The following is a 16,814-nucleotide window of genomic DNA, read 5'->3' as shown; positions in this document are numbered from 1 at the left end:
ACCTCTTATAGCTTTACTTATCATGTTCCAATTAAGTTTCCAAGGCTATTAGATGATCAACAAAGTTTACATATTAAATTAAGATCATCTAGAAGTTCAAGGGTTGTTTAGTTTAGGTCAAGAGTCAAGGTCATCAAGGCATATTATTTACCTGTTCTTTGCTTCTTGATGTTTTTATTCTTTTGTGTCTTCGGTCTTCAACTTCTAGAGGCTTAATCGACTACATGACATAATGACTCACGTGATTAACAAATAAATTGCACAAATCTGTGTACTAACAAATTTCCTTAGGTTACATGGACTTATATCTTACCATAAAAGAGGAAAAACCTCATAAACCATCTAACACTATTAAAAGTTAGAAATTAACATTATATGACTTAGCTAAACTTTAATAAAATATACCACCAAAGCATGAAGCATTCGAATTTTTAGAAACTGAGAGGTCACATTCCCAGCACTAGGAATGTTAAGGAATTCCTGACTGAAACAATAAATCGACTTTTAAAAATCAGATAAAGTATATGTGAGTTCACTTTTCTATAAATTAACTAGTGCATCTTATAATTGCTAATAAAATATCAAATAATACATATGGGATTGTCTGATATGATTTCGAAAATCTGTGAATTGGACCTAAAGATAAAGATGAACTTTTAGTTTTCTTAGTTTTAAACTCCTTCCCTTTTTCAAGTTGTTCAATTTCAAATCAAGTATAATACTCAAAATAAAAATTAGACATTGAATGAGCTGATTTCTCAATCCATTCAAGAGGAAGAGAAGATCAGTGGGCAATGAAAGGTACAAAGTGCATATCTTGTATCCTTTAAATAAGGACATGGTGGAAATAAAAAAAGGAGACAAAATATTGAAAAAAAAAAAAAAAAACTTTAGCTTCGATAGTTAGATATCAGCTTTAACCCGAAGATTAGTAAAAGAAAAAGTGGGCTAAGAAGAATGTTTCTTTCTCCTATAAGAAACCAGGCTATCAAAGAATATGTATGCTGCAAAGTTAGACACAAACTAAAGAAAGATCAGTCTATATAAGCAATGGCATAATGGTGAACATGGAAGCAATTAAAGTCTGTAAGCTAGGATAAAGTTAACTCACATTTCGAATTTAATAAATAGTATCCATACACCTTCCATAAGGCATAATTTAATTTTATATTTCTTTTTTAGACAAATGTGGTTACACATTTAAATTTGAGAATAAAAGGTTAGGTGTTTGTTATGATTTAAATGCAATTAACACTAGTACTTTAGTTAATAACATTTACCAACTAGACTTAGATGCCTTACACATCTTCAACATTAATGCTTTGTGTGAAAATAGAAGAGATACTAGCCAACAAAATTGACTTGAATGTCTTATACGTCTTTATCGTTAATGCATAGTACTAACCAAATATTACAACATGAAAATTCTTCCATGTTATAGCATAAACAATCAAACCATATCTCTCATGATATGATGGAAGGACTCATGCGAGATAGAATTTTTTACTCCCAAGACTTTGTGGAGTTTAAGGTGTATATAGACTGCATTAAGTACAAGTAGATTAGGATGAATGAAGAAATGTGCTACCCGTAGTGTATGACTCTTATAATAATACATAGGAACATCTGTGGATTATTCCCTACTGCATTTTGAAATAGATAAACGTAGTTTTTATCACCTAACAGATGAAATCTTGCTATGAATACTCATATCTTTATGTACGATTACTTTAGATGCATATAAGGTCTATAAAGTTTCTATAAAATTATGACATTGTGACTTAACACATCATGCTTGAGATACCAGAGCATAATAGCATAACTAAAAGACACAATCATACCTTATAAAACATGGCACACATTATGATTAATAATTCAACAATGCTAGAACCTTTATAAGGTCACATGTTAAAAAATTTGTAGCATATATCCTTAATTGAGTTCCAAGTTAATTGTTGTAGACTAAAAATAATCCAATTTGTAACACCTTCATGTATGGATTGTCTTGTTGAAATTGAGTTTTTTTAACTCAGAAGAAAAAACTTAACCAAGAATAGTTAATTCAATTTGATAATTAAAAAAGATAAAAATAATAATAAATTCAAACTTTATTGTCTTTCTCGCTCCACTAGCATTGTGGAGACCGTGAATACTAAATTTATTGAGGATACTAAAAACCTCTACTCTATGAATTTATGCCATAAAAGCTTAATTAAAATCCATGTGCTCGGTGGGCCTTATATGATATATATGTGTTTTATGAAGCTGTACATATATTTTTCCAGATTATTATAGAGAATGGTACCAAAAAGTTAGGGAGATCCAATTCTCGAGTGTACCACACCACAAGAAAACAGTGGTGATTGATTTCTCACCATTAAAAACTTCCTAAGGCTCAACTGTAATGTTTATTTGTCATCCAATCTTTTAATTAGGTCTCGCATGCCTGGATGAAGAAAAAATACAAATATCATCTTAATCCAAAACTTTTATAGCCCATAAAAAGTTTTTAATGGTGAGTGTTCTATCACCACTCTTTTCTACGGTGTGGTACATATGAGATTTGGATCTGCCTCATTTTTGGGCTCATCATATAAAATTGTCTGAAAATTTGGATGAATGGCGTGGATAGGACATATACATCATGATAAGATCCACAGAGCACCGTCAGTAGCCACCTCCTACTGACACCGTCAGTAGGCAAACCGCGTCCTCTTACGACTACCTGCCATTTGCCCTGGAAACAGATCGGCTACTTACCCTGCCACTGGCCAATGTCTATGGTCGGTGCTCTGTGGGACTCACCATGATGTGTGTGTTTCATCCATGCCGTCCACCCATTCTTACATATCATTTTATAATATGAGACCAAAAATAAGGTTGATCCAAATCTCAAGTGGACCGCACAGTGTTGATTGAACCCCCACCATTAAAAACTTCTTGGGGCCCACAAATTTTTTGGATCAAGCTGATATATTTTTTACCTTCATACAAGTCTATCTGACTTAATCAAAAGGTTATATGTCAAATAAACATTACATTGGCCCTAGGAAGTTTTTAACGGTGGACATTCAATCACAACTTTTTTTCCCATGTTGTGGTCCACCTGAGATTTAGATCTACCTCATTTTTGGTGTCAAACCCTAAAATTATCTTTAAAAATAAGTGGACAGCATGGATAAAACACACACATCATGGTGGAGTCCACATAGCACCAACCACTAGCCACCCCGCGTCCGCTTGCCCTTCACTCACCATGCAGTAAAAACGCAGTTGGTGATTTTCATTTTACTATTCAAAACTCTTAAAAGTTTAAACAGTGCGTCTGCCATCATTTTCACAATCATGCAATGACTTTATTACACAACGGTTTCCAGCTAATAAACACAAATGAAGATAGAGATAGGCCACGATACATCGGTGTGTATCACTATACAACACATTATTATTCCCATTCTACCCCTTGCATGGATAGGTCCACACAACCTAAAGATCGTGTGTACCAATTAGTACGTAAGAAGAGATTATCTACCAATTTCATCCACCGTTGATTTGGGTAACTTGGAAGGATAGGATTCAATTATCGAGGATGAGAGATCTAATCTGATAAATAGAGAATTAAACGGTGGCGATGCATTCAGGAGGGGTGATGGGGTAACGGGATTTGTCGGTGCAGTAGTCGTAGATCATGTGGTTGATACGAACCCAACGATAGCGACGTGCTTGGACGGGATCGAGCTGTTGGTAAGATGGGCCTTCCCACCAGTTGGAGGGGTTGGATGCGCAGGTGGGGGGACCATGGCCCAGACAGCCTTCGATGTCGAAATCTTTGTAGTATGCGTAGAATGGTGCTTTGCTCCAATCGATCTTTTCTAGACCGCCACGTGTGGCCCAGTCATCAGCTTCCCACAGAGTCGAGTAGACGCCCATTGGTTGGACTTTTGGGAATGGAATGCCCTTTGCTTCGTTGTTTCTGTATACTCGAATGGGCACCTCGTCTACGGAGAAGCTGCACAATATTACGAAATTAATTAAATTAAGATTAATTTCTTTAATAGAGTAATTAGGAGCGGTTTAGTTTGGTTTGGTTTGGTCTGATTTTGGAGTGAAATTGGAACTGTTGTCGAAAAACTATTAACTAGAATTGGACTGTTTGCACCCTAGAACTGAATTGGAACCCGACGGTAATAAATGGATTCAGTTCTGGCTTGGTTCTACTGTTTTGGGCTTTTTAATAATTCAAGTCAATTACATGGTTTGTTTTTATAATCCAGCCTAATTGCATAGTTTGTTTTTATAATCTAGCTAAGCTTTTCTATTGAAAATTTTCACGGAGAGTAATTTGTTATGGTTTGTTTTTATGACTCTTTCGTGTTGCCAAAATGATTTTGTTACTGATGTCTATTCGTGTTGTGATCCATTTGATGAATAGTTCAGTTTTTTTTTTCGTTTTTTTTTTTTTCATTTTTTAGTTTTTATTATATATATATTAAAAAAATAATTTAAATATTTATTGACCAAGGGGATCATTTCAAAATTTCAAGAACCGAACCGAACTAATTAATTCTTTGATTTTCGGAACCAGAACCGAAACCAGTGTGCACTTCAGAACCGGACCAAACAGTGTGGTCTGGTTTGTCAGCTCTACGGACTCCATGTACACCCCTAATTAGGACAATGATGATGATGTCTGGTTCAAATAACCATTTGAAGATATGTGCCATGCACGTGATAGAAATATGGCAATGTGGTAGAAATTTGGAAATATCATAGGTGAGGGGCATTCTGTGAATAAAATTATACTTGGTGCTGAAACTCAGCAATCCAACCGACATGGATGAGTGTGATAAATATAGTTGAGATTTTGAAAATATCACATTAATAAATACACTAAATGATATTACCACAGCATTAGTGCAAAAAATCCTTTAAAAAATAATGATTCTGGTTCTTCCTCTCAAGTGCCATGATCATCTAATCAATATAAATTTTGGCAAATGGTCCATCCATGATGGGACCGAATAAATAAACGTTCCAGATCGAATACATGCATTGCACATGTACCATGATTGAATGCTTGGAAGCTAGAAATGATGGAAGAATTCAAACATCTATTACATCTAATTGAAATTTTGGTTATTTTTTTATTAAGCTTCTGGATTATAAACTTACACAACTTGATGATGATTCCAAAGGATCGAGTAAGTATGATAATCAGCGGCCGGATCGAACCACAAGTTGACCCTTTGCTCTCTATCGCCCTTCCCGTGGGCGTACACATTCGTTTGGACGGTATACGGTTGCCCGGTCCTATTGCCCAAGAACTCAAAATCCAACTCGTCGCGGACTGTATCGGTGTCTGAATTCATCTAAAAACAAATAAATTGGCAAAAGAAAATCCACTTAGTGAAAATCAAACCTCACCATAGAAAATTAAGTCTTCAATTGAGAAGAGAAACGTACATAAAAGGCAGTAACCGTTCCAGCTGAGTCGCCTGGTATGAGCTTGATCTTCATGCTCACACGCCCGAACAAGTACTGGTTCTTGGAAGCGAACCCACATCCTAAAATGTTCCAGTTGGGAAGAATATGTAAGTGGACCGCGCTTAAGGGTGCGTTTGGATGCTCAATTCAATTGAATTGCGATAACTAGGTCACATACAATGGAGATGGGACTAGACCCACACGGTCATTTTCCACTTAGCTTAATTGAATTATCGCAATTCGATTCAATTCAACGTCCAAACACAAGTACGGGTAGTGCAGGATAACAAAAACTGTGACTTATGGTACCTGAAGATTGGTCTAGGGTCAGCTGGATGGCATCTCCACCTTCCATTTGCTTGATATGAGTATCTGACCATGTGATTCTGAAATCTTGCTGGAACAAAGCTGGGCGGGCCCTGACGGCAAGTGAAAATGAGAGTAGTAGAAGAAGAGAGAGTGTATTGTGACCCATGGATGTGTGGATGGCCATCATTGTAGTGTAAGAAGAATAGAGATTTTTGTGAGTGAAATGGTGTTGGAGAGTTGTGGTTTTATAGTGAGGAAAAGGAGAGGTTTCATTAGTGATTGGGACTACTTCATTAAAATGGAAATGACAATTACAGTTGGATTTGAGGCCCATCATCCAGCTAGTAGAAAGCCGTCCTTGCGGCCCACCATCAATAACGAAATGTTTCTTCCCGCCAGAAATTTTAAAGGAATGTTCTTTGAGAGATTGAAGGGCCAATAGCACGACAGCTAATTGGTTTTTTTAGTGCTAGATTCGGTACATGTGGGGCCCATGGTTTGGTTATCTGGAACGTTGATTGGAGGATCTTTGACGCAGGGAAGGACGTGTTGAGGTCGAGCACCATCTCCTGGACTTCTTAGAGAGATACCTGGAAATTCACCAAAAACAATAAGAAGAATAGAATAATTTCTTAAAATTATTAGTAATAAATTGGTTGATGATGAAAAACAAGCATACAACCTCTTCAATAATTACATAAACCTTATGAAAAAGTTTCAGAATCATACTATAACTAAAACTCTTGTAAATCATGACTAACTATTTCCTATTTATAGACCGTAATGATTTCTACTAAAAATAGTAAGTGTCTTATTTGGTTCAACCATACTTATTAAGAGTTCATAAGGGGGTTGAGTGGCTAAAGTAGATCGTCCTACCCCAAAATCATATATAGCATGTCGGCATAACACATTCTGATTTGCAAGATAGGCATGTTTTAAGTTATGATGGTCCGGATCAATTCCACTTCCGATCAGACCTTTTCTAGTCCATCTTGGCCATGAAATTAACCGTGGCCCACTCTACATCAGTCTTGTTATTGTAGGCAATACTTAAAATATCACCTAGATCGGAAGGTCCAAACCCTTTGATCAGTTGCTTACAATTGGGTGGTTGAGAAATTATTATGGATTTGAGAGGTTAGGATCTTCCTAGCTAGTAGATTTTTGGTGGGTCCCCGGTACCTGGATGGGTCCATTAGATCAATGGTGAAGATCATTGATCCGTGAGAGATTGGCCGTTACTAGTCTTTTTCTGTCAATGATCATATCATGGGATTACTGTGAAGTATTTACCTACTGCCTGGTGGATAAATTTGAAATAGCAACAGGAAGAGTGATCTCCACCGTGCAATCAGTGTTCGCGCCCATCCATCCAAACCGTCCAATCGGTGGGTTGTATCTAGTTTCTGTTAAAAAATAATAATAATAATAATAATAAAAAACGGATGGATGAGATGTTCCTATGCAATTGATCCGTCTGAAGAAGACTCAGATGAAAATGCTTGTATAATCATCAGCTCAGTTCTTAATGAGTGTGGTCCATCATTAATGGATGGGCCCCATTTTTAAAAGAGAGATTTGATACTCTGACTCTGTCAATGTATGATGGATGATACTCGAGCAATTAAAAAATACTTAGAAATTGCATATGTGGCATACAAGTAGTTCAAATTAAACCGTCCAAACTACCTACAGCTGTATTATGAACCAACAATTACAGCTACTTGATTATCTGACGATCAGATTGCAGACATTTAATGGACGGTTTGAAATTAAAAGAATATTCAATTGTCTTATTTCAACAACAAGCGTTCAGGAATCAAAGGACATGATTCTTCAGCCAATCTGACTTTTGGACTGTAACTTAGCAAAAGTGGGGTCCACAATCTAGTCAGTTTAAGTTGAGCTAAATGAGCCACGTGTAACATTTTTACCTGCCTGCATATCAAGTCATACGCAGCCAGAGCATCAAATACTCCCCTTTTGCACGGCTCAGATGTTCTACAAAATGTGAATACTGAATCTAATACTGCTTAGGCCGGTACTGAATCATATAAGAGTGACCAATGACTTAGATGAACCCTTTTTCATGATCATGAATATGAATGGCCCAGATCCACTGCAAAGCTTTGTAAGTTGAGATTAACCTACATCATGATGTGTGGGCCCAGAATAATGAGCCCGTGGAATCCAATCCGTCCATCAAGTGATCCCCTCATCTCCTACGTTGCTTTTAATAATCAGGCTGATCAAAAACTCAGGTGAGCCACACCATGTTATCATGAATAAACCTCTGAAATCACCTGACGTGGCTCACCTTGAGTTTTGTAGTAGGCTGATTTTAAGGGTTTTCATTCATTCTAGTGGGTTGCGTATTCTGACCGGATTGGATGGCATGTAGAGACCATGGTGGATCCGACCCACTGTCTGGAAGGTTTTTAATGGTCTATGATCTGGTTTTAAGATTCGCACAACATATACAATCTTTAAATCTGGATGTTTTTGCACCGACCGTCAACGGTGTGGTCCCGGGAAATGTTGGCCACAACATATTCAACAGTAAGCAGCCAATAGATCAACTGAATGTACGTGTGTGGCCCACTCAACGGGTGGATTGGCTTAATATTTCTATCCATTGATCTACAAGGTGGGCCCAGCCTTTTTGACAGAGGGTTCATATATATACACGTGACAGACGTTGGGCACACGTGCAAGATGCGTGGTAATATTTAGGGGCGCACACGGAATCCATAGAACTGGGAAACCAGACTGGAACCGGTTAGACCGCACGGTTTGGTCCGGTTCTGAAATGCACCGGTTCCAAATTCAAAAAATTAAAGAATGGGTTAGTTCGGTTCAATTTTTTATTTGAGGTTCTGTATAATCATGAACACCGAACTGTAAAATCAAACCCTGAAATCGAACCTAGAGCTAGACCCTTGGTCAATAAATATTCAAAAAATATATATAATATAAAAAATTAGACCATTCATCAAATGAATAACAACATGTGGATAGATATCTGCAGCAAAATCATTTTGGGAACACGAAAGTATCGTAAAAACAAACCATGACAAGGTTACTATTCGTGAAAATTTTCTGTAGAGGAGCTTGGGCTAAATTTTTTTTTCTTAAAAAAAAAAAAAAAACAATTGTACTGGATCATAAAAAATCCAAAATCATAGAACTGAACCGGAGTTGGAACTGATTTATTACCATCCGGCTCCAATTTGGTTTTAGGGTGCAAACAGTCCAGTTCTGGTTCTAGTTTTTTGGGAACAGTTGGAAACAGTTCGGTTCCAGTTTCACCTTAGAAGTGAACCAAACCAAGCCATGTGCACCCTAAGACTAATATTATCGTCCATGGTTACTTGCCTGGGCTCCGTAGGCATTTTATTCAGGAGAATATTCTTGCTCGCCTGTCTCTACGGTGTATTATCTCTGGTAAAAGCTTTGATACTCTTTTAAAGTGCTTTTAAAGTGTGATGGATGATACGCAGGCGCTTAGTAATTACTTTATTTTTATTTCACACACGCACACACAACCCCACACACTCACACCGAAGTGGGATTTCACCACCTATGGATGCTCGAACCCTAGACCTGATGTTGAAACTCTTGAGAGTCTACAACCCGAGCAAGAGTAAGGATCCACGCTTAGAAATTACTTAGATAATGAACAAGTGGTGCATATATAAGTTGAATTAAACTGTCCAAATCATGGATCTAAGTTTAGATTTATCGTGAACAAAAATTACTATCGGTGAGCGTTTATTGGACGGCTAAAATAAAAGGTATCTAATGGTCCTATTTCAATTAACAAGTGCGCAGATTAGATTGTTCGACCAGTCTGATATTGAGAATGCCACGTACATATCAGAAGTGCTTGTGTATCAACCGTCATGCTCCGTCAGAGTATCAAATAGCTCAGATTAGATGACTCCTCAGGCCGATGGTTTGTACACGTGAGGCCCATATTCCATTGATTCAAGACGTTGGTGTGATAGGTTGTATAACTGACAAGTGCGATGCATGTGCACGTACCGTCCATTGAGGTACATTTGATTATGCTCGTGAACTGTAAATGAAAAGATAAGGTAGCGCGCAGGAGTACCATCAAATTGTAGTTCTCACTACGCCAGGACTAGGAGCCCATCTCATAGACACGAGCTGTTGATCCGGTGGGCCCACTGAGATTATTATTATTTCACCGTCGCTCCCTAATGTAGAGCGGGTTGCAGAGAGTTTTATGGCCAAGCTGGATCAGAAAAGGCTCGATTAGAAGTGGAAGTGATCTGGGTCGTGCATACCTTAAAATGTAGGTATCAATATATAATTTTGGGTAGGACAAGGTACTTTGGCCACCTAACCCAACTAAGGTATACTGCGCATGCCAAATTTGCAAAATACCATTAGAATAGCCGTTGAATTCTTATTTTAATTTTGTTTTTACTATTTATAATAAGTTTTAGTTTGAATATAACACTTCATCGACTGGGCTTTAGGAGTTACGCCCAACATGAAAAGTGGTTAAAATAATTAGGAGAATAGCATGGTAAAGCCAAGTAAGACACTTATTATTTTCGGCCAAAAACTATAAAGTCTAGTGGACATCATGACAATCTACTTTAAGTTACTATTTATAGTAAGTTGTGATTTATAGTTGTAGTTTAATTTCAAAACTTCTTACATGACTTAGTAGTATCCTTATTTAAAGGGTTGTAAATTCATTTATTTAAATCATCAATCATTTTATAAATTTTTAGAATTTATTTACATTTTTTTTAAAAAAATCATGCATTAGAGAAATCTATGTGGCTCCATGTATTTGGAGTGGTATCCTTGAGGAAGATAGTGATCGCACATGCAGGTTGCATTAGAGGTCCGAACATGGTGCGGGACAATCTACGTGATGGAGATATCACAAGCTGCGGTTTTGGGTGGTCCCGTGTACTGCGTAAATGGTCCTTAAAATACGAGTCAGTAATGGTTATATTTCAAATCCATTTTTTGAAGTTGTGATGTAACATGCGGCATGCATGGTCAAAATGTGGGGCCCACTTTGAATGAACCATTGCCAGAAAATCGCAGTGACTGAAAAAAATCATATGCCTCCGGTGTTTGTAAAAAAATGGACGGTTAAAAATGAAATGATATATTGTCCAGATCCAACGTTTAAAATCAGATGTCTAAAACTGTTAGATCGGTATGAATTTGTTTTATTCTTCATTCACGGTTTGGCCCACAATTTGGACGGTCCAGATTGAGTAAATGTCATGCATGCATGTCATTTTTTAAATATCATGTGCACGGTGGTGAAATGTCACGTCATCCGCCACTCCACGGAAGCGAATTGCCTGGTGCACCCGGGATATCGCTGGTAGCAGTCGCTGTGGGGCCCACCGTGATATACGGGTTTTATTCACACTCTTTCATCCGTTTTTACAACTCATTTTAGTCTGGATAGTAGTCAGTGCTCTGTCCGCCCAAACCCGGATGCATGTGTCCGTTTTCCCTGTCATTTTAGGGCTTAATCCCAAATATGAGAAATCTTAAGTGGACCACTCCATGAGATAACAGTAGTGATTAAATGTCGACCATTAAAAATCACCAAGGGCTCACTGTAATGTTTATTTGACACTCAACCTTTGATTAGTTCATACAAACCTCAACGAAGCAAGAAGAAAAATATCAGCTTAAACTTTTTGTAGCTTCTAAGAAGTGGGCATTCAATTACCATTATCTCATGTGATGTGCCCTACTTTGAGATTTGAATTTACCTTGTGTTTTTTAGTACATGTCATACAATGATACAAAAAAATAGATAGGCAACATGGATGAAACACATACATCTTAGTAGGGCTTGCAGAGCACCGACAATAGCTTAACTGTACCTCTTATTTTAGGACATGAACCTAAAAACGAATCAAATCCAAAGCTCAAGTAGATCATGAGAGAGTAAACTAAGGTCACTATTAAATTAAAAACATCATAAGGGACACAAATTTCTTGTATCAAGGTGATAGTTGTGTCTTCCCTCCATTTGGCCATGTGAACAGGTTGGGTGGTAAATAAATATTACTTTTTTTTAGTTAGCTTGTTAGTACACCCCTCTGTTAGTTCACACTTCACTGTTAGCCACTCTCACTAGGGATCGATGCCAAGACCCCAGTGTTAAAATGAGGTATCTTTCATTTAGCCTGCCACTTGAGCTATGGTAAATAAACATCACTATGGCTCAAGTAGAGCATCATAACAATGGGGATGACCATGTCCACAGCTGAACCTTTTTAGGACCGTGGCGATGTTTACTTGTCATTCAACCTATTCATAAGATCACACAAACATAGATGAAGGAAAAATATAAATTTTAGCTTGATCCAAAACTAATGTGGCCTCCAAGAAGTTTTCATTGGTAGGTGTTCAAGTCTAACAGTTTCCTATGATGTGGTCCACGTGAAATTGAGATATGCTTTAATTTTGAGATCATGTCCTAAAATGAATTAGAAAATTAGCTGGATGGTGCAAATAAAACACATAAATCATCATATACCTTACAGAGAATCCATACCAGACGACAACATAGTGACCTCCTCACTACACAATCAACATCCCAACTATAGGCATCGTTATTGCCACTATTTCTTATGATTTAGTCTTGAACTTATAATCTAAAATGGGTCAAAAACATGAATACGCATGGATATAAAACACAAACCTTATGATAGTCTCATATTACATGAGACCAAATACAATTTCATAAGACTAAATGCAACTCCATCCCATCTAATCCTCAGCTTTCCCATCCTCCCCAAATCCTGGATGGAATTGCATGAAACCAAATGCAATTCTATCCCACCTAACCTCACCTAATACTATGTGTCAAATGCCCCCCCGAGGAATCTGCCCACTCGGTGCACTAATGTGAATTATGTGGCATCATAGTGCAAACATGTGAGTAGTAAAAGATTTAGATTTCACTATACAAAATAATAATTTTATTTTTTTAATATAGGTCACATATTTGACACACCTACACAAAAATTAAAATCCTGTACAAAGTTCTAACACTCTCATGGTAGAATCCCACCAAACAGGTCACATTGATGTATGTACAACTCATTTTAATGCACAAGCCCAAATAATAAGGTAAATCCAAAGTTACATATTCATCATTAAAAGCTTCTTAAGAGCACCATAGGTTTTACATCAAGCTAATATTTGTGTTTTTCCTTTGTGATGTCTAACTAACATTATTAGTAGGTTGGATGGCAAATGATTGTTAAGGTGGACCTTAGAATAGATTCAGCGGTCAGTATCAATAACTCTGCTCTTTACTATAGTGTGGTCCACTTGCTAAGCCCTTATTCTAAAATGAGCCGGGGTGGATAGATGACCGACGCACATATAATACATATATACAGGCTGTGCCCTTGAAGAGGTTAGTACTGCAGGAATCTTTGTTTGGGGTCAATCGCGGACGAGAATTGTCGGAAAGTTCTTGTGGTCGGAAGCTACGTGGGGTTCCACATGTGGGCAATAGTTTCACTCTCTCCACTAGTTTTTCAATAAAAAATCAGGCACATTCAAAACTCAAGTGGGCCACAGAGTCAGAAAAGCTTCTACCATCAAAACCTTCTCAGAACCAACACCGTTCATACGGCTTTTACTACTCGGATAAAATATCGTACTGATACAACACTTAGGGCGTGTTTGGGCAGTTGGATTAGAAGGGATTAGGTGGGACGGAATTGCATCCGGTCCTGTGCCAATTCCACTCCTTTGGGAAGAAAGGTAAAGCGGAATTAGGTTAGATGGAATTGCATTGGGTCCCATGCCATTTTCACTCAATGTCAGCAAGTTGTGTTGATCCCACCATGATGTGTGGGCTATATCCACACCGTCCACCCATTTTTTGAGATTATTTTAGAGCATGGGCCAAAAAATCAGGTAAATCTCAAGCTCAAGTGGACCCCAACATAGAAAGCAACAGGGATTGAATACTTATGGTTGAAAACTTTTTTGGGACCACATAAGTTTTGGATCAGTCTCATTTTTAGGCCCATGCGAGGTTACAAAACAATGAACAGTTTAGATATAACATACATGTGTTATTCTTAATAATTTCAAATGATGGTGGGTATATCCATTCAATTTACCACCTTATTATCTACAAAGCATGGAATTAATCTTATCCCACGGCAACAGGAAACAATCACTAGCATGGTAATAATTATGTTTTTTAATCCATCCCACTTAATCCCTTCTAATCCCACTGCCCAATTCGGCCGGGCAGATTGGAAGGGATTGGAAGGGATTGGAAGATAGATCCCAGGATTGGCCTTGATTCACTGGTGCAGCTATCATTATCTTGAAATCCATGTAATCCACTCTAATACCATCCAATCCGTTCTGCCCGGCCAAACAGGCCCTTATGTTGCATTTAAGGGTAGGCGTTCAATTTTTACTATTTCAAGTGGTGTGTCCCACTTAAGTTCTGGATGTGGCTGATTTTTGGAACTATGCCTTGTTGTGATATTGAGAAACTGATGGACGGAGTGGATTTGTAAAGGGTATCCTTTTGGGCCCCACATGGCTTCCAACCACACGCGTCTCGAATACGGTTTCCAATGCTCGTATCTTCTAATGCGGACAAGCACCGACGTCCCCAACCATCTGCATTATTTGATAGCCACGTTGCGAATTTCCATTGGCTAGTATCGGTTGAGGGTACGGACGGCTCTTGCCCGAGGTCGGCTCTTGGAGCTGCAATCCGCACAACCGTCTTCACGTCATCTGTCAGAATCCAAGTTCGGTTCATCTCCAGATGAATGAATCTTGGTTCATTGCTACTATAATGTGCACGTGTACGTACGTGTGGCCAATCCGGTAGGCCCACCATGGATGGTCTAAGAAATAACACCATTTGGAAAATACTATATTTCCAATCTGGGCCGTCAAGAAGGCAGTTGAAAGAAGTTCAACGGTTTATATTAATATGAGAAAATTCTGTTAAATGGACAGCTATAAAGTTTCAATTTACTGTAAATAGCTATTCACAGAAAGACCCATGAGATGAACGGCATAGATTTATCTACCCTGCCACTGTGTTTGCTATGTTGAGTCGCGTTGAGCTACGATCGGTTTGCAGACGAGTAGAAGAGCAAAAGTTGGCAGATGTGACTGCTTAACTACGGGCCAAAAGATGAGAAATTTGGGACGACCCCACCTTTTATCCAGCTGTTTTTACGAAACAATGCAAACTTTGTTTTGGAACTTAGACCTGCTCGTACGGACAGCGAATTTGAGGACGAAAATATCCCTCCTTTCACGGAAACGGATTGGGTACTCCGCCTGCCACCAGTCAATGGCGGATAGTCGGTGGTCTGTGGGCCCCAGCATGATGTATGCTTTTCATCCATGCCGTCCATATATTTTTTCAGATCATTTTATGTATGAGACCAAAAATGAGGTATATCCACATCTCAAATGTACCACATTACAGGGAACAGTGTTGAATGAGCGTCAACCATTAAAAACTTTTAGGGGGCCCACTGTGATGTTTGTGAGAAATCCTCCCCGGCTAAGTTCATTCATAGGGTCACAAAGACCTGGATGAAGAGGAAAAACAAATTTCATAATGATCCAAAACTTCTATAACCCCTATCAGAGTTTCAATGGTAGACGTTCAAATCCCCACTGCCTTTTAAAGTGTGATCCACTTGATAGTTAGATCTATCTTATTTTTCGTCTCAAGCCTTAATATGATCTCGCCAAATGGATGGACGGTTTGGATATAATACAGACCTCATGATGGGACCCATAAAAGCAACACAACAAAAAAAAAAAAAACACAAACGGCCGTGGCGCTGCCGCCCGCCGCAGTCTGCTACGGTTATGGCTATGGTTATCTCCGTAGGTATAGTGTATCGAAAATTGCAGGAATTTTTAGGCTAACTCGTTGGACAGTCTCGGACGTTTTCGATAATATCAAAAGACCTATAGCTACGGATTATAATCGTAGCAATAACTGTAGCCTGTGCCCATCTATACAATTTTTTTTTTTTAAATCTTATTATTTTATTTTATTTTATTATATTTTTTTACATGGAGAACTTTATTCTACCTACAATATTCTCTAATACATATTTATATAAATATGTATATATAAGCATATATAAAAAAAATTTCTCTCTTTTTTTCATTTCTTTCTTTATTCATTTAATAAGAATATCTTCTAAACCAAAATTAGTTACTTGATGTTCCCCGTATGATTTTGGGGTAGGAGAAGCTACTTTAGCCAACCAACCTGGTTATTTTTCAAGATTCCATCAGGTCGATGGTTGAAAATCCATTTCATTCACTTCGCGATTAATTTCATTTACTTCGCGATCAATTCCATGCATTTCACGATCAATATCGGCGATTCCCCTTCACTTCACGGTCAATTCCATGCATTTCACGGTCAATAAACTTCACTTCACGGTCAATTCTGTGCATTTCACGGTCAATTCCCTTCATTTCATAGTCAAACAGAAATTGAGCGGGGCAAACTAGAAATTCAGCGAGTCAAACTAGAAATTGAGTAGGGAAAACATGAAATTGAGCGAGGCAAACATGAATTTCAGCGGGGCGAATATAAAATTGAGTAGGGCAAACATGAAATTGAACGGGGCCAACGAGAAATTCAGCGGGGCAAACATGAAATTGAGCAGGGCAAACTGAAAATTGAGCGGGGCAGACATGAAATTGAATGGGGCAAGCTAAAAATTGAGCGGGGCAAACTACAAATTAAGTAGGGAAAACATGAAATTGAGCAGTGCAAACTAAAAATTAAGCGGGCCAAATATGAAATTGAGTGGGGCAAACTAGAAATTGAGCGGAGCAAACATGAAATTGAGTTGGGCAAACTAGAAATTGAGCAGGGCAAAAATGAAATTGAGCGGGGCATACTTCAAATTGATGGCTCATGTTTGCCCCGCTAAAATGAAATTGATGGCTCATTTTAAGGCATGCTT

At 38.0% G+C, this 16,814-nt stretch overlaps 1 protein-coding gene across 1 annotated transcript; it reads right to left on the bottom strand.

The window, feature by feature from the left end:
• Positions 1 to 3,257: 3,257 nt before the first annotated feature.
• LOC131218818 (probable xyloglucan endotransglucosylase/hydrolase protein 7) lies at positions 3,258 to 6,017 on the bottom strand. Its single transcript, XM_058213646.1, has 4 exons — positions 5,794 to 6,017; positions 5,464 to 5,564; positions 5,173 to 5,369; positions 3,258 to 4,009 (listed from the first exon to the last, which is right to left on the bottom strand). Exons 1-4 carry the CDS (start codon positions 5,978 to 5,980, stop codon positions 3,619 to 3,621), a joined length of 876 nt encoding a protein of 291 aa, XP_058069629.1. The 5' UTR covers positions 5,981 to 6,017; the 3' UTR covers positions 3,258 to 3,618.
• Between the last annotated feature and the right edge of the window lie 10,797 nt (positions 6,018 to 16,814).

The sequence above is a fragment of the Magnolia sinica genome, chromosome 11 (genome assembly GCF_029962835.1).
Source record: "Magnolia sinica isolate HGM2019 chromosome 11, MsV1, whole genome shotgun sequence".
Classification (NCBI taxonomy): Eukaryota; Viridiplantae; Streptophyta; class Magnoliopsida; order Magnoliales; family Magnoliaceae; genus Magnolia; species Magnolia sinica.
This window is presented reverse-complemented; position numbering and strand designations above follow the sequence as displayed.

Coding starts and splice junctions, on each gene's coding strand:
- LOC131218818 (XM_058213646.1), bottom strand. CDS start 5,980: ATGATGGCCATCCACACATCCATGGGTCACAATACACTCTCTCTTCTT. Junction 5,370..5,463: donor GAACGGTTACTGCCTTTTAT/GTACGTTTCTCT, acceptor ATTTGTTTTTAG/ATGAATTCAGACACCGATAC. Junction 4,010..5,172: donor TGGAATCATCATCAAGTTGT/GTAAGTTTATAA, acceptor AATATTGTGCAG/CTTCTCCGTAGACGAGGTGC.